Source organism: Mesoplodon densirostris, chromosome 13 (assembly GCF_025265405.1).
Source record: "Mesoplodon densirostris isolate mMesDen1 chromosome 13, mMesDen1 primary haplotype, whole genome shotgun sequence".
Lineage (NCBI taxonomy): Eukaryota > Metazoa > Chordata > Mammalia > Artiodactyla > Ziphiidae > Mesoplodon > Mesoplodon densirostris.
In genome coordinates this window covers 68605580-68629475 of record NC_082673.1, presented here as the reverse complement: position 1 = coordinate 68629475, position 23896 = coordinate 68605580, and the positions used below count along the sequence as shown (strand labels likewise).

The window sequence follows — 23896 nt, the reverse complement described above, 5'->3', positions numbered from 1 at the left end:
TACCTAAGAGGAGAAGGGAAAAAAGTGGGACTCATGGTGGTGGGAGTGCTTGCTTGTTAGTTGGGAGGAGAGGAAGGGTGGAGGTGAGGTGTGGAAAGAACTGAAGTCGGGAAAGTAAACGGAGTCTTCTGCTGTTTCTTATGAAAGATAAAAATGCCTAAATTTGTCAAACAGTCAACAACTATGTAAAATGAGTTGTATATTCTCCTCCCCCTTTCTCCTCCTTTTGCTCTTCTTCCTCCTTATTTATTCTTCTGCCAATCTGTGTTACCATTCCCTTAACAATCTGTCTCAAATCTCACTCTCTCATCAAAATTGCATTTATTAATTCCAGCCAAATTATTAATTAAAAAAAAATTTGGTATTAACCTTATATAATATTTATTTATATTTGTTAATATATTTTTCAAATATAGTTATACTTTACATATTTTCAAATGTATAATTTTGCACACATTATTATATTTTCACACACATATGTATATACTTATAGTGTGTATGTGTATGTGAATTTAAGCATTCTTTCAATTTGTCTCCTGCTGGGATAATTCAGGGTGATCTTGCCATCATTTCAAAGTCAGCAGATTAGCAACCTTAATTGCATCTGCAACTTTTAATTCTTTTTTGCCATGTAAAGTAACACAGTCATAGGTTACCAGGGATGACATCTTTGGGGGGTGGTATTACTTTGCCTAGCACACAGTGTTCACACAATTTTTCTAAATCCACATGCTTATTAGCTGTGTAGTGGAGGATAAATTCATTACCCTCTCTGAGCTTATTTCCTCATCTTTAAAATAAGCCTGTGAATAAGGCTTAATTAACAACACAAGTAAAGTGTAAACCAGAGGATTTGCATAATATATATGCTCAATCAATAAAGCCACTGAATCCAATGTACCTCTCAATTTGCTGTGTCCCTGTAGATTTCAGGTAGAAAGAAAGATGATCTCTCAAGAAGTAACCACCTAATCGGCTGAAGACCTTCTGCTAAAATGATTTATTTTCTTGATGTGGACCTAAGAAAGGAAAGAGATGGACTGAACATATAAGAACTAAACTATAGAATATCTCTTTTTATGCATCATTTTCTTTTCTATTCTCTGGTTTATTTCTTAATAGTAACAATAAAATAATCCTCCCAAATAATCCGTATTTTAAATATTATTAGATGATATGAGAGGTATTTGAATAAATATTTTTAAAAAAATCTTCCTATGTTAGTTATAATTCTTTGGGATCTTAAAATTTAGCATATTGAAAAAACAAAGAAAAACTGCACAAATCCCGTTTTCCCAGAAACTGAGCTTTAATGATTTTTAGCTATTTGGTAGGATTTTCTTCCTTTGTTTTAATCAGCAATTTTAGATAATAAGCCCTTTAGGGAAAGGACTTGCTTGAATATTTTTGTTTGTTGGTTGGTTGGTTTGGAAAATTTCAGTCATTGTATAGCATTTTTGAAGATAGAGCCCAAACCTATTCATTTCCAGATTGAGAAAGAGACTTAATTGTTGTATTCCTTGGGGAGGTCTCTGGGTCTAGTTAGGTCTGGGAATTAAATAGTACAGGGCATGGAAGCTTTTACTTGCCTTCCTCATTAGTAGCATTTAAAGTAGCTGTGGTAGTTGGTTCTAACAAATCCATCTTTGTAAAAGAATGGCACACTCAGAAGCACATAAAAATATACGCCAGAAGCATTAACACTCTACCCTGATAGCCTTTTCCTGAAGGACAAGAGAAGCAGATGTTTTTTTCCCCCAGTATTTAACACAGTTGATTATACATGACTAATTCTTTTGCTAATCTTGTCTGGTGTCAATCTTTTGGTTTTTAGTGAAGGTTTCCTTTGGGGATTTAGCAACACACATGGCTGACCTGCATGCTTCTTTATCTCCAGGGCTCTAGTAAAATATTAGCACACAAAGCTAAATTGATTTGGAAACATAAGACACAAAAAAGCTGGTTTTATGCAAATGTTAAATAACACTGTATAAAAAAGCACTTGGACATCATTTAAAGTGCAGCTTCACCTCACTAACTGGCTCACTGGCATTTTGGATGGATGCTAAAATTAACCATTTAGAAACAGATAAGCTTTGCTATTCCTGGGGCCCTGCATGAAAATGTGCATGTTCTATACCTCTGTTCACCCTTGGTATGACTGTGCAACCAAGTTTTCATTTATTGTGCCAAGAGAGAAATTATTCAAAAGAGCAGAGTATCCAAAATTCATTTACATTTGGCTTTGGACTTACCTTCCCAGTTATGGGTTTTGGACTCTATAAAAATTATTTTGTTTTCTCTAACCACATGGCAACTGACATCTCAAAAAGGTGACCCAGATAAGTAGTAGGTGGCAAGATTTTGGATGAACAGCACACAGCTAAAAATTTACACTTGAACTATGGATTGCCTATAATTTTTGATCAATGGATTTTTGCTATAGCAACTTTTGTTGTAGTAGAATCTGTTACATATTTCTTATAGTAATGCCTTGTACAAAATTGGTGCTCAAATTATCAATTGAATAAATGAAAATACTGTTTACATGTAAAAGTAAATGCTAATATTGTAAATACCTTATTAACTGAGGTATTAAAGTTTTCATTTTATTCATTCTTAACTTTGAATTTTAAAATTGATCAAATGAAAATCTAATTTTGATCAACACATTCACATGTATACAAAAAACACTTTGTTTTGAAATAAGTTGTATTACAGCTAAAGAACAGTCATCAACAAAAAAATATACAATAATGATCTGCATAATTTTCCATTTCATTTCATCTCATGTCACGAGATACTTATAGACTACACCATTCCATCCCTCCCAAAAAAGAAAAGGAAAAGAATAAAAAAGAAAAGGAAGCAACAATCATATTAAACCAACTTGAAAATACATCCTGAGCATTATTGCTAAGAATGTACATTTGAGATACAAAAAATATGAATACTCATTTAGTTTAGAATAAATAATAAAAAAAGAAAAATATCATTAAGGTATCAGATTTGTTCAATTAATTTAAATAAGAATGAATTTCTTGATGCACATAAAAGGCCTGCGGTTGTTAATTAAGTGGAAATATTTCAATGTGTTGTAAATTTTGTCAGCGTTGCTATAATATACAGCTGACCCTTGAACAATGTGGGGGTTAGGGGCATGGACCCCAGCATAGTTGAAATTTGCATATAACTTTATAATGAGCCATCCATGGATTAGTTGAATTCTGCAGCCGTGGATTCAACCAAACATAGATAACGTAGTACTGTAGTAGATATTTATTGAAAAAAATCCACGTATAAGTGGGCCTGCCAAGTTCCAACCCATGTTGTTCAGGGGTCAACTGTAATCATGAATTTGCACAAGAGTGTTATGTCAATATTGCCTAATCCCATTAAAAACACTAAAATAAATAATTTTACTTGAAATAGGTTGCAGATGGATTCATTATAACCACATTTTCTTTGACATTTTAGGGATGTGTGTTTATGCATTTGTATGCATGTTAGTGCATACACACACATATTTTATATTGTGTTATTAGGCCAAAACCTTAATAGTGAATTATAAAGCCATTAAAAATACCTTTCTATTTGTGTAATGAATATAAACATCTTATCCGAATTATTTAAGTAATTTAAATAAAAGTTAAAATGCTCTCTTCAAATCCATATTTTTGAGAAATTAATCCAGAATAATACAAAACACTAGAAATATTATAATGATAGTTTTATTTTCATAAATCACTGTAATCTTGTGATTACAACTTACTAAGAAACCAAATCTAAAATGTAAAGTATATGTTATATTCCAGTTGTTCACCCAGTATGAAATTTTGTATTGTATATTTCATTATTTTTCCTATTGATTCTTATTCAAATATAGAGGATGATAAATTGAGATAGGGATTTGCCATAAACATTGTTTATTTTCATCATGTGTGTTTTGGCCTAGTCAGGAGGGGCTTTCTAGAAAAAGTAAAAAGAACAGTCCTTGTTTTCTATGTCTTTGGTTTGATTTGGTCTCTTTTCCTCCTTTGGGCATCTCCTTCCATTTCCCCATATTGTCTCCAGCATTGTATATGCTGGTATTCTATTCTTGACTTTTTCTCATTATTTTTTATATCAAACTGCAGCTTGTACTGTGATTAAAGCTATTCTTTTAGATGGCTTCATTTGAAAGTTGGCTCTACCACTTTTTAACTGTGTGATTTGTGGCTAGTTACTTACCTTTCTGTGTCCCAGTTTCCTCCTCTGTAAGATACAAATAATTATTGTTTAATTTTGTTGTTTTCTTCATAGAGTTATTATTAAGATTAAAGTTGATGATCTATTTCAAAAGCTTAGAACAGTGCCTTCATGTACACAATGAATATTAGCCATTATTAACTGAAATTAACTGTTTCATTAAATATCTACTTTCTTCTGAATTTCATTGGTTAGAAATAGATTTCAAAGCAAACTTATATTTAAAATATAGTAAATTCAGGAGCAGATTGAGAGAGAGCCAATTTTTAAGCAATCAGGTTCTGTGGAACTCTTCAAATTATGCTAAAATACTTTAATAAATTGCCTTTATTCAGGGCTCCTCGTGGACAAGGATTTGCTACTTTCTTTTCTCACTTTCTTTTCTCTTCTTACTACTCTATTTTGTAGCAGAAAATGAGAAACAAGGAGCAGCACTGAACCTGTCATTTAATCAGTAGAGATGGCAAGAGTGAAATGAACTATATGGGACTGAGAGTGCCTTCTTGTCTCCCTGCTGTGGCAATTTTGCCAGAGGGAGTAACAAGTCAATTATGCCATCACCTTGTAGGAACCTTCCTACCTACAAAAATAAAACTTCGAGGACACTGATAAGGAAAATAGAAAATATGTAACTGAGCCATTGTTGGCAACATTTAAATCAATAAATGTGCACTCTCAAAATAATGATAATTTTACAAATAAGAATCTAGCTTAGAAGAAATTTAAGTAAATTGATTTAGGTCACCCAGTTTATTAGTGTTGGATTTGTGCCTGGGTCTCTGTGATTTTAGAGCCCCCATTTCTAAGCTCACCATAAAACTGTCAAATAATTGTCCAAGAAATTTCATGGACATACTGGGGAGCAAAAAATATATTTAACCAGATAAAGTATTATTTAGGTGCCTACTATAAGCCAGCCCCATTCTGAGTACTTGGGATAATTCTGTGACTAGTTTATTAGTAATGCAGTCAAGATTACATGACATTTCTATTCTAGAGATAAATGAGAAAACAACAAAAACTACTGGATAGTGATAAGTTGAATGAAGAGAATGTAACAGATGTTGTGACAGAGACTGATGGGAGACTGTTTTACCTAGAATCATTAGTGAACCAAGACTTCACTAGTTTGAATGACATCATTGAGCTGCCTTGGGAAGATCTTGAGGAAGAAGCCACCGGCTTAGAGAATAGTTTAGAACAAAGGTCCTAAAGGTGGAGGGAGCTTTGTTAAATTTAAGGAAATGGAAAATGAGCACTGTGGATTGAGTTTACTGAGAAGTCTGTGGATTGCAATCATTAAGGTCATGGTAAGGACACTGGTTTTATTCTAAATTCAAGAAAAGCTAGTAGAATGTTACAAATAGGAAAGTGTGATTGACATCATTTCATTTCCACTTTAAAAAAACACTCTTTACTTCCTTGAGCAAATACATTTTAATGGGAGAAGAGAGGAGAGAGGAATTGATGTTGGTAGGATATTGAAAAAATTTTTTCTTGGGGTATAGTTGCTTTACAATATTGTGTTAGTTTATACTGTACAGCAAAGTGAATCAACTATACGTATAAAAATATCCCCCTTTTTTGGATTTCCTTCTCACTTAGGTCAACACAGAGCACTGAGTAGAGGTCCCTGTGATATACAGTAAGTTCTCATTAGAAAGATATTAATTTGGTCACATTGAGAAATGATAGAACATGGATAAGTAAATCAACCAAAAACATGTAGGGAAATAGATAAATATTTATATATATTTAAAGTTGATAGCACAGAGACTGGCATAAAATTAATACTCAAATATATAACTACTATTAGTTGTATTAAACATGATTCCTATCTTCAAAGAACTCAGTACCTATCTGGAAAGATTTGAGAAATGTACATACTCTTAAGTTCAGCAAGCTTGAATTGGAGGAGGGAAATACTCTCATTTTATGAAAAAAATCATTCAAAGTTCATATAAAAGCCAGTAATATATCCTCCAAAGCCATTCTATTCAATATCATTTAGGATAGATATTTTGGTTCCCCATTAAGTGTCAGGCATATTTCTAAGCACCGAAAATACAGGGATGAAAAAGACATAAATTGTTTCTGTCCCTACAGGGTTAAGTTATTGCTTTTTAAATAAGCCTTGTCTTTTTTAAACTAAATTAACAGATTCACTCACATTTTAAAATTTCCATTTTCAAGTAAATGGGGCTCAAGTTCTATAATTTTAGATATGGTGAAATACTCCAAGTTATTTATAAAACTAAACACAAGACATAAATGACTGTTCAGTGATCTGGTCTATGAAGTAGAACAGGGAGAAGAATCAAAAATACATCAGATTTAAATATGAAATTGAGAATTCCTTATTTCTTTAATTAAAATAAATTATTTGACAGAATGAGTTCCAGTGGAATGGATTTTTATTGTCTATATAATAGTCCATGTTGCAAAAGTAAACAGATCTTGACATTACAATTGTCTAATTCAGCAAATATTTATTTCTCAGCCATGCAATATCTAATGTAGCTTTGGTGACCCATCTTGATCTTGTAGTTATTGCCATCTGTGATAGCTGTTATCTTGAGAAGTCTGTGAATTAAGATCAGTTAAGGCCAAAGTAAGGACAATGGTCTTACTCTAAATTCAAGGAAAGCCATTAAAATGTTACAAACAGGAGAGTGTGCATAAAATGATCTGATTTCCACTTTCAAGAGATACTCTAGGCTCCCCTTTAGAAAATAAATTATAAAGGTACAAGAGAAGAAGATGGGATTGAAGTCATGGTCTGTGTCATTCCTAAGCAGAAGGGATGTCAAAGAATATTTTTAAGAACTAGGCTTGGATGTGACTTAAATAGCTTTTGCCCAATTCCCATCTGACAGCCCTTAGCTTCAGGACACCATTCTAGCTTCCTGAGTGGTGGTGATATGCAGTCTTACTGAGGAAATGGAGCAGTAAACACATAATATTGTTTCTGTTTCACAATATTTGCAATCAGAATCTTGGAAACAAAAGTTCCTCATGTCTAAATGATAACTATTTCTTCTCTTTTACTTATCCCCAGCTACTGCTTCAAACTCCTACAGTGTTTGAGAGTTCTGTCTCCAGGTGAGAATTAGTAACCCTTCCTACTGAAATTTATGCAGTCCATCACTATGAAATGGACAAAGATTTTGGAAAGGGTAATTGCTACCCAAACTGGTTAATATGTTTTATTAGTATTGAAGATTCCCCCTAGAAAATTGAATGAACAGTGAAAAAGATTGAGCTAAATGACATAGGTAACAGAATCGTCAATTTACCTGGAGGATAGTTGAAATAAAGAGAGTGGATAATATCACCTTGGGAGAAAGTATATTAAAAGAAGAGTAGAAGCCTAGGGAACTCTGATATTAAAGTAACTGGTAGAGAAAGAGGGGGCAGTGAGGTAGATGGATAAGAATTGTTTGACAGCTACAAGGGTAACCAGTAAAATATTTCACATGGAAGCCAAAGAAGAGGAGAGTAATGAGTTAATAACAATGCCAACTGTCACTGAGAGACCCATTTAAAAAATACTAACAAGTATGTGTCCATTAGGAAGTCAATGTTGAGCTTAGGAGAAGGGGTTCAATAGAAAGTATGAAGAGAAACAAGAATGCAGTTAATTGAGGGATCACTAGGAGGTAAATAAGTAGAAACATTAAGCAAAGGTACATTTTCTGAGGAATTTGGAAAGGGAAGAGGAAAAGGAGGTTAATAGACCAAGATAAATTTAGTTTGTCTTGCTATTTGGAGGTGGATGGGGTTGGCTTCCATCTTATATGGACTTTTAGGATGGTATTGGAGAGATACTTATCAGCTTAAGTGATCCCAAGTAAAGACCTGGAGTTAGGTAGAAGATAGGGTCAAGTACCCAAATGAATGGATTAGCTATTTTACATGAGTTACTATGGTGATTGTTGATTCTAAGTATGCATTAGAATCACCAAGAGAATGTAAAAAAAAAAATTGCCCTACTGTTGACCCCACTATCAAGCAAGTAAATAAGAATCTTGCGGTTGGGGTTGATTTATAGGTGTTTTAAAATGCTCTACACAGATATCTGATATTCAGTCTGTGTTGAAACAGAAGTGATAAGACTTCGGAAATTTTGAGAGAAATCATACCCTGAGCATTCTTTCTTTTTTAAATGAAGTAGCATTAAAGTTTGCCTTCTGAGAGTAGTAATCAGCACATGGAGTGGGGCGTCAAGGAGAGCAATGGAGGTTAAAAATAAGGTATAAACAAGGACAGGGCTTTTATAAAATAGAAAGAACTGAGCTGGTAGCTACTATCTTTACTGAAACCATAGTTTCAAATTGCAAATTTCTGGGCTCGTCTCTAGATTAATCTGGGGAGAACTGACATTTTTAGATTACATAGAATATCTATTTATTTACATAGATCTATTTAGTTACATAGGTCTATATTTTCTCTCAAAAATATGATTAGAGGTTTACTCAGGCTTTCCTTGTTTCACTATTTTTATTCCTAAATTTTTGAAATTTTATCCTATTAGCAATGATATTTTAAAAAATTTCAGTTTGTAATTGTTCAGTGCTGATATATTTTTGTATATTGTCCTTGTATTCAGTAACCTTGTATAATTCACAGATTAAGTCATGTATTTTATCTGGTGAGTCTCTTGAATACTCCACATACATAATTCTGCTATCTGCAATTAAAGAAGTTGTACTTTATTGAAGTTAAATATGGAGAAAAGTCTAAAAATTAGTTAACTCCCACTTGCTTGGTACTGAATAGCAATAATCGTTTTCTGTTTATGCTCACCTTTTTATTATAAAGCTTTTGACCTGCAGCATACATTTTGTTCTTAAAATTTATTTGGCAATCCTTCTCATTCTTCTATTTTGTTTTGACATTTTGTTCCAATTATCAATTAATCTCTTTTGGAATAGTGACATATTACTTGTGTTTTCTTTTTATTCTACCCCATAGATGGCTCAGATATCAGAATTTAATTTGATGATGAGCTTAAATCGTTGTATTCACTCATTTGTTTATTTCACATTTAATTCAGTAAATTCCAATAAACCTCTACTATATGTCAGTCTTTCTTTTACTAATACAGATATGATGCGAACAAAAATAGATGCATGATCTGTCCATTGTTGAAAGTGGGGTGTTAAGGTCCCCCACTATTATTGTGTTACTGTTGATTTCTCCTTTTATGGCTGTTAGTATTTGCCTTGTATATTGCGGTGTTCCTATGTTGGGTGCCTGTATGTTTCCAAGTGTTATATCTTCTTGGATTGATCCCTTGATCATTATGTGGTGTCCTTCTTTGTCTCTTCTAACAGTCTTTATTTTAAAGTCTATTTTATCTGATATGAGTATTGCTACTCCATTTGATTTCCATTTGCATGGAATACCTTTTTCCATCCACTCACTTTCAGTCTGTATGTGTCCCTAGGTCTGAAGTGGGTCTCTTGTAGACAGCATATATATGGGTTTTGTTTTTGTATCCATTCAGCCAGTCAGTGTCTTTTGGTGGGAGCATTTAATCCATTTATATTTAAAGTAATTATCAATATATATAAGGAAACACAGGCCTTAAATGACATATTAGACCAGGTAGACTTAATTGATATTTATAGAACATTTCATCCAAAAGCAGCAGAATAAACATCTTTCCCTTGTACACATGGATCATTCTCCAGGATTGACCACATGCTGGGCCACAAAGAGAGCGTCGGTAAATTTAAGAAGACTGAAATCATATCAAGCCTTTTTTCCGACCACAACACTACGAGATTAGAAATAAATGACAAGAAGGAGAAAACTGTATAAAACACAAACATGTGGAGGCTAAATAATATGCTACTAAACAGCCAGTGGATCACTGAAGAAATCAAAGAGGAAATTAAAAAATACAGAGACAAATGAAAATGGAAGCACAATGATCCAGAATCTATGGGATGCAGCAAAAACAATCCTAAGAGGGAAGTTTATAGCAATACAGTATTACCTCAGGAAACAAGAAAAATCTCAAATAAACAACCTAGCTTTACACCTAAAGCAACTAGAGAAAGAAAAAGAAGCAAAACCTAAAGTTAGTAGAAGGAAAGAAATCATAAAGATTAGAGCAGAAATAAATGAAATAGAAATGAAGAAATAAGTGAAATAGAGATGAAGAAAACAATAGCAAAGATCAACGAAACTAAACGTACTTTGAAAAGATAAACAAAATTGAGAAACCTTTAGCCAGACTCATCAAGAAAGAAAGGGAGAGGACTCAAATCAATAAAATTAGAAATAAAAAAGGAGAAGTTACAACTGACACCACAGAAATACAAAGGATCATAAGAAATTACTGCAAGCAACTGTATGGCAATAAAATGGACAACCTGGAAGAAATTGACAAATTCTTAGAAAGGTGCAACATCCTAAGACTGAACCAGGAAGAAACAGAAAATATGAACAGACCAGTCACAAGTACTGAAATTGGAACTGTTATTAAAAAATCCCAACAGACAGAAGTCCAGGACTAGATGGCTTTACAGGTGAATTCTGTCAAACATTTAGAGAAGAGATAACACCTATCCTTCTCAAACTCTTCCAAAATATAGCAGAGAGAGGAACACTCCCAAATTCATTCTGTGAGGCCACCATCACCCTGATACGAAAACCAGACAAAGATACCACAAAAAAAGAAAATTACAGGCCAATATCACTGATGAATAATATAGACACAAAAATCCTCAACAAAATACTAGCAATATGAATCCAACAATATATTAAAAGGATCATACAACATAATCAAATGGGATTTATCCCAGTGATGCAAAGAATCTTCAATATCCACAGATCAAACAGCACACCAACAAATTGATACACCACATCAACAAATTGAAGAATAAAAACCATATGATCATCTCAATAGATGCAGAAAAAGCTTTGGACAAAATTCAACACCCATTTATGATAAAAACTCTCCAGAAAGTGGGCATAAAGGGAACATACCTCAATATAATAAAGGCCATATATGACAGACTTATAGCTAACATCATACTCAGTGGTGAAAAGCTGAAAACATTTCCTCTAAGATCAGGAACAAGACAAGGATGTCAACTCTTGCCACTTTTATTCAACATAGTTTTGGAAGTCCTAGCTATGGCAGTCAGAGAAGAAAAAGAAATAAAAGGAATACAAATTGGAAAAGAAGTTAAGCTGTCATTGTTTGGAGGTGACATGATACTATACATAAAAAATCCTAAAGACGCTACCAGAGAACTACTGGAGCTCATTATTGAATTTGGTAAAATTGCAGGCTACAAAATTAATACACAGAAATGTGTTGCATTTCTATACACTAACAATGAAATATCAGAAAGAGAAATTCAAGACACAATCCCATTTACCATCGCACCAAAAAGAATAAAATACCTAGGAATAAACCCGCCTAAGGAGACAAAGAACCTGTACTATGTAAACTATAAGATGCTGATGAAAGTAATCGAAGACAGCACAAACATATGGAAAGATATATTGTGTTCTTGGATTGGAAGAATCAATATTGTCAAAATGACTATACTATCCAAGGCAATCTACAGATTCAATGCAATCCCTATCAAATTACAAATGGAATTTTTTGCAGAACTAGAACAAAATGTCTTAAAATTTGTATGGAGACACAAAAGACCCCGAATAGCAAAGCAGTCTTGAGAAAGAAAAATGAAGCTGGAGGCATCAGGATCCCTGACTTCAGACTATACTACAAAGTTATAGTCATCAAAACAGTATGGTACTGGCACAAAAATAGAAATATAGGACAATGGAACAAGATAGAAATCCCAGAATTAAACCCCTGCACCTATGGTCAATTAATCTGTGACAAAGGAGGCAAGAGTATACAATGGAGGAAGGACAGTCTCTTCAGTAAAGTGCTGGGAAAACTGGATAGCTGCATGTAAAAAAAAAATGAAATTAGAACATTCTTTAACACCATACAGAAAAATAAAGTCAAAATGGATTAAAGACTTAAATGTGAGACTGGACACTATAAAACTCTCAGAGGGAAACATAAGCAGAACACTCTCTGACATAAAGCAATATATATTTTGAACTGTCTCCCAGAATAATGGAAATAAAAACAAAAATAAAGAAATGGGACCTAATTAAACTCAAACGCTTTTGCACAGCAAAGGAAACCATAAACAAAATGAAAAAGACAACCCATAGAATGGGAGAAAATATTTGCAAATGATGTGACCAAGGGATTAGTCTCCAAAATTTACAAACAGCTCATGAGGGAAACGACGCAATCCAAAAATGGGCAGAAAACCTAAATAGACATTTCTCCAAAGAAGACATACAGATGGCCAAGAGGCACATGAAAATATGTTCAACATTGCTAATTATTAGAGAAATGCAAATCAAAACTACAATGAGATATCACCTCACACCAGTCAGAATGGGTATCATCAAAAAATCCACAAACAGTAAATGCTGGATAGGGTGTGGAGAGAAGGGAACCCTCCTGCACTGTTGGTGGGAATGTAAATTGGCACAGACACTGCAGAGAACAGTATGGAGGAGGTTCCATAAAAAACTAAAAACAGAGTTACCATATGATCCTGCAATCTCAGTCCTGGGCATATGTCTGGAGAAAAACATGGTCCAAATGGATACATGCACCCCAGTGTTCATTGCAGCATTCTTTACAGTAGCCAAGACATGGAAGCAACCTACATGTCCATCGACAGAGGAAGGGATAAAGATGTGGTACATACATGCAATGGAATATAACTCAGCCATTAATAAGAGTGAAATAATGCCATTTGCGGCAACGTGGATGGACCTAGAGATTGTCACACTGAGTGAGGTGTAAGTCAGACAGATAAAGTGAAATATTGTATGTTATAACTTATATGTGGAATCTATAAAGAAAAAAAAAGACACAAATGAACTTATTTACAAAACAGAAACAGACTCACAGACTTAGAGAAAGAACTTATGGTTACCTGCAGTGGGGATGGGAGGGGGTCAGGGATAGTTAGGGAGTTTGGGATTGACATGTACACACTGCTATGTTTAAAATAAATAACCAACAAGAAAAAAACAAGAAAAAGAAATAGATGCAATCCCTGCCTTTATAGAACTTATGAATTAGTGGGAGACAGAGGTTTCAAATACTCACCCAGAAAAAAATCTTTCATCAATCTGTGGCCTCTAAGATCACCCAGGGCCACAACATCCAGATATCATAAGGAGAAAAAAAAAATGTGGATGATCTTGTGGGAAGTTTTTATGGGCAAAGCTTGCAATGGTAGTTCACTTCACTGACATTCTATTCACCAGAATACAGTTACATGGCCTAACCTAGGTGTGAGGAGCATTAGAAAATTTGCCTTTGTTGAGAAGCTACCTCCCAGCAGTAACTGCACATGCGGAGATGGAACAGGAATTTTGGTGCTTAACCAGTAGACTCTGCCACATCAAGATGCTAAGATACATATGCTTCTTATATCTGGATTTTTAGTTTTCATCAAATTTGGAAGTCTTTTGGCCTTTTTATCTTCAAATACTTTTCTATGCTTTCTCCCTTCCCCACGACCTTTTTGGAATTTCAGTATCATTTATTTTAAGGTGCTTCATATTTTCCTACAGCAGAAAAAAATATTTTTAAGTTCTTCTATTCTCTTTGCTTCATTTTGAATAGTTTCTATTGCTCTCTCTTCAAGTTTACTGTGTTTTGTTCTGTAGTATATAATCTGCTGTAAGGCCCATTGAGCAATTATTTTTACTTCTAATTATTTTCATCTGAAAGCTTCATTTGGTTATAATTTATATTTTCTTTTTCTCACTGTATTCACTGTGTTTACTTTTTCTGTAATGGGCTATGTAGTAAATATTTTAGACTTTGCATGTTACGTATGTTCTCTATCATATACTTGTTTTTGATTCTGGTTTATTTATCATTTGTTTTTACAATCCTTTAAAATTATAAAAATCATTCTTAGCTCTCAGGTGATACCCAAACAGAGCACAGGCTAGATATAGTAAAATATAGTTATATAGTTATCTGTTATATAGTCCTTGTCTGCTAATTCCACCATCTCCATTTTTTTGTTCTGTTTCTGTTGACTGATATTTCTCTGGGTAATGGGTCATATTTTTCTGCTTCTTGAGGTGACTAATCATTTTTAATGGGTGTTGAACATTGTGAATTTTAAGTTACTGAGTGTCTGGATTTAGTTGTCTTTGTTTAAAGAATGTTGAACATTCATCTGGTATATAGTGAAGTTACATTTGGTTCAGTTATATTTTTTGAGGTTTGTTTTTAAGTTTTGTTAGGGCAGTTCTAGAGTAACCTTTAGGGATGGTTTAACTCCTCTACTGAAGGTGTATCCCTTCTGAATTTGCTACTAAGTACACTGGTTATTTAAAGAGGACTCTCCACTCTAGCTGGAGGAAATTGAAAAATACCCAGCCATGTGTGCTCTCTTGGAACCATTCAGCTCACAGATCTCTGGACTCTCTTTGCCTGACTTCATGGAATTTTACCCTTTGCCTGCATTTGTTAGTATTTAGCAAATACCCAGGGGACCACTATGCAGATTTTGTAAGTTCTTTTTCTGCAGAGCTCCCTTTTCTCTGGAATTCTGTCTTACAACTTACAGGCATTTCATGCTTCCTGCACACTGTCCACTCATCCCAGGGAGAGCATCATGTTCTGTTTATAATCCACTCCTTGATTTATGGTTCTGAAAATGCTTCTAGACAAAAAGCCAGGCAATTATGGGGTCTCTCTGCTTTGTTCCTCTCCTTTCTGGGATCACAGTTCTGAATGGCCCTGACACAGTGTTTGAAAAAAGTTATATTTTGCTCAGTTTTTAATTTTTTTTAAAGAAACAGATGTAAATTTGCTCCTTGTTGTTCTGTCATGGCTCCTTCTTGATTTAAAGATTTTATTTTTTCTCCAGATCTTTAAATAATTTAAATTATCATTCAATGATTTTTTTTATTTGGACATGCTAAGAAGTATTTTAAGTGAATGAAAAAATCCACATATTTATTAATAACTTTCCTCAGTGCATTAACTTGCCTTGTCATTTCTAAACATGTCTCTAAGGAAGGTAAATATAAACTAAGGTGGGATATTTGCTCAAAAACATATTTGAGTATTCAGGAATAAACCTTCAGTGCTGAGATGTCGGCCCTGTTATGTTATATTTAGCTCCTTTTCGTGAGGTGTTCATCTGGATAAATGATGAATGTTTGTCTTTGAGTTGTTATAAATCTGTTTCTCAGATGATTTTAATTTCATCTGTCTTAGTATGAAAGAAGCTGAAGGAGTTGGGCTGAGAGATTAAAATTATGAGAACCCTTTAGTTTTCCCTCATAATCATCAATGATTTAATTTTCTTTGAAACTTGGAACATTATTTGTTGTGGCTTGATGTGCATTTTAACTACCTGTTAGTTTTCTTCTCTATGAGAAAAGTTTCTTCTTACACACAAAGATGTGTAAGGCTGAACTATTAAATATAAACAAAGCAGCTATGTAAATGGAGCTGCTGTTCTGTATGTGTAATATAATAGGTCATTAAGGAATGTAATATTAAATAGTTTGTTTAATTAAAAGGTAGACAACAATGATGCCTGTCTTGGGAAGGAACAAAAATCTCACATAGATTTCAGTTTTACTTGAGTGCTGATGGGATGTTGAGATTTAGCAAGGGAGATTTGCAGAGAATTTCCCATGATAACATCTGAGATTGGATTGAATGCTTAGCATCTGGAGTTGACCAAGTGTACTCATCTTCCACAATTTACAGTTCATTTTTTTGTAATAAACAAGCCTATTTCCTGTCACTAATCCCCTCCCCCACCCCTAAGCTATTTCAGAAGAAACTAATAGCAGGGCAGAGCACAGTATGAGATCAGTATCTGAAAACAGTAAACTTTTAGGTGTGTTTTGAAACTCTTTTTTTTTTTTTTTTTAAACTGCCGTGTTTTGGGGCAGTTACAATTTATAATATTTTAAATGAGTATGGTCTCATACTCAAAACCAGAACAAGGTCAGGTATTTTCAGTATCTAAATATGTGTCACAGAAATTAAAAGTAAAAAAAAATTAATTTTAGGAAAAATACATTTCTGGAAACTATTAAACTTTTTTCTTCTTTAAATACAAATAATTTTGATTTTATTTTGTCACTTTTTTCCCTGCTCTATACGTCGTAAGAGATTAAAGGATATTGTTTATCAAGTTTGTATAAATTTAGTTATTTTAAAGTGTAGAAATAGTATTCGATGATAGATTTATAATAATATAAACAATTAAAATTAGGTTTAATAACATTTTAAATTTAATAGCTGTATTTTTTTTTATCAGTAGATTTGAGTACATTAAGAATTTAAGAGGGAGTTGTTAGTATTTCCTCCAGGTGATTGGAATAAATCCCAAATCAAATGATTACGTTTTAAAAAATTCTTATTCTCAAAAGTCTACATTGCTTTCATTGATTCTATTGGCTGAACTGGTTGTTTCCTTCATGTTTTACAACAGACTGACTCTGCAAACTTCTTAACGTGCAACTTGGCATCATTCAGCCTATGTATTGCATTAAAAAAAAAAAAGCACACCTAAAATCTTACAACCTATACAGATTTTAGAACAAGAGTAGAGAAACCACCAACCTTTTTTTATATTCCCTGTATGTTAAATAACTACATTTTGAAGCAATCATAACTTCTAGTTAACCTCAAGAGAAGTCTAAGATATTTAATCACGTTGCTTTACTCTTTAGGTGGAAAAATACCCGAATTAAAAATGGGCCTCAGAGAATTATTCTGATTTATTGTGCAGTGATACTATTTATTCCAAAGTGCCTACAAAGACCAAATTAATCTTTTGAAGATATTGAAATAATAATATGCTAAACCACTGAATAAACGAGAGGTGGTTTATCTTTAGGAAACAATAAATCATGCAAAAAATCGCCTGGATTCTTTATTCAGCCCCCTAATCTGTATCCTCCATTATCTTCTTTCCCTCTCATCTTCATAGAGCAGCCAGAATGTTTTCAAAACTCAAAACCAATCATGTCATCTCTTTGCTGAAAACCCATCAGTAACTTTCCACTGCTCTGAATATATCCCATAGTTTTGTCAGAAAGATCCTGCAAGGTCTAGCACCTAGTTGCCTTTCCACCTCATTTTGGTACCACTTGACAGTTGCACACAGATTTTCTTTCAGTTTGGAAAATTTTGGAAAATGCCCATTTCCTCTGGTGAAAGCATAAGTGTACCTACTCAAAACAATTTTCCTTTTCCTCATTAACTATTCACCCTTCAGGTTTCTAGTTCATCATCGCTTCCTCAAAGAATCCTTGTTTCTGAATTCTCTAACTACTGCAAAGCTCCAAACATACAATGTCAGCACTAAATGCTTCTTCTGCAAAGTACCTGACAGAAATGTAATGTTTATTTTGTCATTTATTTAGAGCCTTACTCTCTTCTAGACAGGATGCTCAATGAGGGCAGGTATCGTGCTGACTTTTGATCACCACTGTAGCGTGAGAGACTAATGCAGTTCCTCCTGGTACTTAGTAGATCTCAATGAATATCTTTTTGAATAGATGACCAAATTAATAAACTTTAAAATTCACAGAAAGTTTATACAAGTAACCAACATGACCCCATGTGTATCTTGAGTATGTTAAAAAATGGTTCTATTTAATAGCCTGTGAACCCTGCCCTTTCTGTGACATGTGGGACAGAAGATACTACAGACAACACTAATCAAACGGGCAAGCCTGGTGACCAGGACAGAGTGATGCTGAAAGAATAAAAGTTCTGTCATTGACAGGATTTGTACCAACTCACTTTGCCCAGAGACCAAGCAATATTACTTAGCAGACAGAGCACAGCACTAGATTTAAGGGTTTCATGGTTTGTCCTAATTCTGCCTTTCACTTGTTCTAACTCTGGTATAAAGTAAAAATTTTAATTTAGATAATACTTTCTACTATAAGAGTCTATGATTACAGAAAATGTATTTTTTAAATAAATATTATAGTAAATCCAGTCTGAATCGCAATACAAAGGTTCTAGCATTCAGACTACCTAGCCAAAATGTTGTATATCTAACGTGTACTAAAAGAAAACTTTTATTTATTTCACAATTTTGTCAGATACTGATGCTATGATAGTCTCTGTAGTAATAAAGAGATCAAACAGGAGTGCTGAACAAAGAACTTGATACAGGAATTGACAAGAGCATTGGTTTGAATGCTGGAAGATCTCAGTTCCCATCCTTGTTTTCAACTGCAAGTCAGTCATGCTTTTGGGTTGAAGACTTTCCCTGGAGTGAACTATTCTGTTAGTTGCTCTCCATCTCATGTGTCAGGAGTTTGGGGCCATTTCTCTCTTTTGTGAGCCTAGATTACTTCTTAAAGGAGACCATGCAGAGAAATTGATTTGTTTGCCCTGAAGCTTGGAGGACACAGTGTATTATTATTAAGACCATGGCTGAAATATTTAAATGTCTGCTGTTGTAAACCCAGAAGGCTACATTTGGGAAGAAATTGCATTTCCACAGAGGACAAATAAATGGGGCATGTTTTCTTGACCATATGCAGGACTTTTGTGAGGGAGTTCTGGCCTGGAATTGTCTTAGATCCTGCCCAAGAGGCCCACCTAGAAGGATAAGGAGACATAGTTGGAAAGAGAGTGGAAGGATACCATTCTATACACATGGTATGAGGGAGAAAATAAGTAGCCAGCTAGAGAAACACATTCACCCACAACAAGGGAACTGATTGGGTTACTTCTGAGGGTCCCATGAAAAGGTTCATGAGCAAAATGAACCATCTTTCTTTAATCATCTGCCAAAGCCCTTGGAAACCAGTACCAAATCAGTGCCAAGCAAATAAGATTCATCTCCCCTGATCCTTTCTACTTCCAAATCTAGGATGAATCATAGAGAGCTCAGTGAGCAGGGATGGATGAAAAGAAATTCTAGGAGGGGAAACAGGGAAGAAGAGCCCACTTCACTGCCTCACCTCTGCCCCATCTGCCACAAGCCCAGGGGAGCAAAGAACCTTAACCTAAATGAAGTCAAAATTTTTTGTGAGTATCCAGGACTAGACAAATTAATTGATGAATTGATTTTTTTTTTTTTCCCGGTACGTGGGCCTCTCACTGTTGTGGCCTCTCCCGTTGCGGAGCACCCGCTCCGGACGCTCAGTCTCAGCGGCCATGGCTCACGGGCCCAGCTGCTCCGCGGCATGTGGGATCTTCCCGGACCAGGGCACGAACCCGTGTCCCCTGCATCGGCAGGCGGACTCTCAACCACTGCGCCACCAGGGAAGGCCAACTGATATTTTTGAATTAAAAAAAAAAGTGGAGGAATTTTTTCTTAATCTGAGTGTGAACTGAAACGTTTCTGCCTGAGACTTTATCTAGAGACAGGGAAGTAAATAGCTCACAGAGCTGGTTTGAATATGTTGTATACCAGCTACACTACAAATATATAATAGTGTAACATTTTATTTCTGAAGCAGTACTCAGCGTTGGTGTTAGTACTGAGAAGACAAAGAGTAGAAATAATTTGTGGTTGGGGATTGGGGGCAGCAGGACATTTTCACCAGAGGTTAAAGTTAAGGTATTGAGGGAAGGCATTGTATGTTCTGACCAGAAAATCGTAGTAATATATCTCATAGTCTAGACTGGACCGCTAGTTCATTCTAATTACTCAACAAACTTAAAAAAATAGAGAGGGCATCATGAAAATAAATATCATATACACAGTAGTGTATGATGAAAATTAAGTATCTTTTAAGAACAATATTATTTATGCTTTCAATTTATGAATTATGGAGCTAGGTGGGTAAAGAGTGGGACAGAAAGAAGCTAATGTTATTTGATGCATACAATATGGTAAGAAAGTTGTTCCCAGTACCAAAGCATGTTGCCATTCCATGCCCATTGTGGAGTTAAACAGGATGCTGTCTGTCTCTATTTATTAAAGTTACAGATTGTTAGCTATTACATCAAATAATAATTGGTCTTTATAGAGCTAGATATTTCCTCAGACATTTGATTTGAATTGAAGGAATTCCCTGAGTGGCTCAAGATAACAGCATAAATCTTGAGAAATATTATTACACAAATAATCTAGTAACCTATTGACTGGCCTAAACAGTGTTATGACAAGACAAAGTTTATAGCTTCAATTTCTTTATAAAGCAAGGAGCTTTATCTTATTTATTTATTTATTTATTTTGGCGGTACGCGGGCCTCTCACTGTTGTGGCCTCTGCCATTGCGGAGCACAGGCTCCAGATGCGCAGGCTCAGCAGCCATGGCTCACGGGCCCAGCCGCTCCGCAGCATGTGGGATCTTCCCGGACCGGGGCACGAACCTGTGTCCCCTGCATTGGCAGGAGGACTCACAACCACTGCGCCACCAGGGAAGCCCCTATCTTATGTTTTAACACTGAACACAGGTGGTCATGTAACCCCTCTGCTAGCATACAACATTGGCCAAAAGTAGACTCGTGGATAATCTATGACCCTTATTTGGGAAATGAGAACCATAGGTCCAAATGTAAAGTTTGTAGAAACTTTCCAAATGGAAGAAAAGTATGATTACTTAGAAATAGAAGGTTCTGAGTCACTTACAATATCATAAGTAGATAGTTTCTATTTAACCTAGCATTGATGCCATTGCATTTCTAATGTTGTGTATACATAATCATATGAATACCTAGCAAAATATGTTTACATTGTTTGATAGAGTCATAGGAATGTGTTACTAAAGATACGTTACTGAATATATTATTGAAGTTACTATATTTTTTCTTTCTGATTAAAGTTTCATAGATATGTGAGTATTCTTATTTAAACTGCATTTCCACAAACGTTTTCAGTAGCTTTTGAAAAATGCCAATGACAGAAACTATATTATATTCTCTCTTACATCATTTATTTGGTATATAACTACATTAAGGAAATAAAAACAAAGCTCAGACCTACTGTGAACATGCACAGAGTGACTAAAGATTTCCTATTATAGACCTTAAGAATGATGTTTCGTTTGTTTTACTTGCTTTATCACCTACCTAATCAATGAAAAGAAAATCTGAGATCTAATTGGAGTATAGATTTTTACTTACTTTCATTGCTGTTTCAATCAATGGTTATAAAATAGTCAAATAGCATTTGTATTTATATATGTGCTTAAATTTTTTATGGACTTCTCATTTAATCTCTATTAGTATAATATGCACTTGGTATCACAACATTTGTCCTGTTATTTTTATCCAATAATGTTAACAGAGTTGATTTAATCACATTTCTCTTAATGACTTATATCTGAACATCTCATCTTTGTTTTCAACAGCTGAAGATGCATGTGGAGGAACAATGAGAGGATCTAGTGGCGTCATATCAAGCCCTAGTTTTCCTAATGAGTATCATAATAATGCTGATTGCACTTGGACCATTGTAGCAGAGCCTGGGGACACAATTTCACTCATATTTACTGATTTCCAAATGGAAGAAAAGTATGATTACTTAGAAATAGAAGGTTCTGAGCCACCTACAATATGGTAAGTAGTTTCTGTCAATCTAACATTGATGTCATTGCCTGAGGCCAGTTGGGAATCAGAGAAAAACTGTATGTGGGCCTTTAAAGTATTAAATATTTAAAAGAACTAACAGTTACAGGAAAATTGTAAGGCGTAGCTGTCAGAGCTGAGGAAGGTTTTGGAGATGGGGTACTAATATATAGAATGGAATTTTGAAAGATGAAGCTTTCCATCAGTATTTCTTTATCACTCAATCAATGAAAAATAATGTGATTTTTATCAAAACTTGTATAAGGAAGTAAGAGTTGTTCCTACAACTGTGATCCTTAGTGTGCCAGTTCATACTCTGTGGTTCCTTTCAGATTAATTGAATAGTCTTGGAAGTAATTTGCCTTTGTTTTTGTAGATAGCTCTTTTATGTATCCTGTTATCTGAAGGCAAAAATTAAACACTATGATCTGGGTGAATGTGGTCTGTTTCTTAGAGACTCAAGGCATGGTCTCATGAAAATTACAGAGTTTTCAGAACATACTTCTGGATATAGTATTTGTAAAAAGAAAATATTTCTTTATTCTCTTTTAAAAATTTAAATGCACTGATATCATTGAAGTGTAAAGTAGACTTAGTAATTGAAGAATGGTGGCATTAGTGAAATGAAGACATAGGTAAACTCTAGACTAAAAGGGCCTTTTAAACCAGGTAAAATATTTGATAAGAATAGCAGGAATTTATTAAAGGATTTTTATCAAAAGCAATTACATGAAGAGGTTTGCATTTTCAAATGATGATTCTTGCTGAAGTATAGAGATTGATTTGAAGTGGGGCTCGATTAACTATAAGAAAATCTCTTAAGAGGTGTTTGCTGTTATCCAAGGGGAAAAAAAAACATCATTTCTGGCTTGCGTAAACTGGTAAAGGCAGGAGAGATACTCACTGAGTTGGAAAATGTTGAAGGAAGGTCACATTTGGAATGGGAATGCTATGGTTATTGAGAGATGTTTTACATATATTTAGTTTGAAGTCTCTGAGACATGCTGTTAAAGCCATCTAATAGACAACAATATATATCTATATGATTCAGGAGCTATGAGGAGAAGCATCACTGATAGTGTAGTTGATATTGATGGTAATAGAACCAAAAGGCATCAATAACATTGGCTAGACAGAGACAGGATGGAATGAGAAGATAAGAGGGCACTAGGATTGAGTTTGAGCATCAGCAGCATATAAGGCCCAGGCTTAGGAGGATGATCCAGCAAAGGAGACTAAAACAGAGAAACAGGAGGAAATCTAAGGGAATAAGCTGTCACACAGGCAAGAAAAGTGTGAAGAAGAAAGAATAAGACAACATTGCAGATTGCTGTTGAAAGGACATTAGGTAAATGTGTGTGTGTGTGTGTGTGTGTGTGTGTGTGTGTGTGTGTGTGTTCTAATACATTCATAGTTGGCTAGACGTCAGCAAAAGTACTAAGTGTTTCTACCAGCTTAATCATACCTTTTTAGGTAAGATGAAAATAACACACTTAGCTATACCAACTTTGTTTTTTGTTTGTGTTTTCCTCTATCTTTCAGTCCCTCAATACTCAGGTTTATATAACTTTAAATCTTCCCATGATAATTTTATGCCTGGGTACAATGAAACTCAGCAGAATCCTGGTTTAAAAATGTTAGAGAATTCAAAAACTATTGTTTCATAAATTGCTACTTCTACAGTGTTACATATTTGAGTCATATCAAGGTAGATGATAATGCCATGGATTTTCCAATAATTTTATCTTTTGGTGTAGAAGAGATCCCATTAAAAATGAAAAATTTTAAACTTGCAACATATTTGATTACTAGAAGGAAATTAGAAAACACTGTTTCTTGGCACCTGTTCCTTTGTTACCACTGCATTCTAGAAACCAAGTCTAACACATTTACTTTAGGGATTGTAACATACCGATTTATGTTCATATAGTTACTTTCTCTTTTCAGGTTAAGCATTCTTAGTAATAATTTGTTTATCATCTAAGTGAACACCTCTTTGTATGTTTCCAAGTTTCTGGAACTTATGCGGCTTATTCAATAATAGTA

The 23896-nt window shown here is 34.4% G+C and overlaps 1 protein-coding gene across 3 annotated transcripts in view; it reads left to right on the top strand.

Moving 5' to 3' along the window:
* CSMD3 (CUB and Sushi multiple domains 3) overlaps nucleotides 1-23896 on the top strand; it is a 1097518-nt gene that overhangs the window by 294616 nt on the left and 779006 nt on the right. For all 3 annotated transcript variants that reach the window (XM_060116495.1, XM_060116494.1, XM_060116493.1), the window contains exon 5: nucleotides 21634-21841. In XM_060116495.1, the coding sequence (XP_059972478.1) occupies nucleotides 21634-21841 (208 nt within the window). The remainder of the gene's footprint in view (nucleotides 1-21633; nucleotides 21842-23896) is intronic.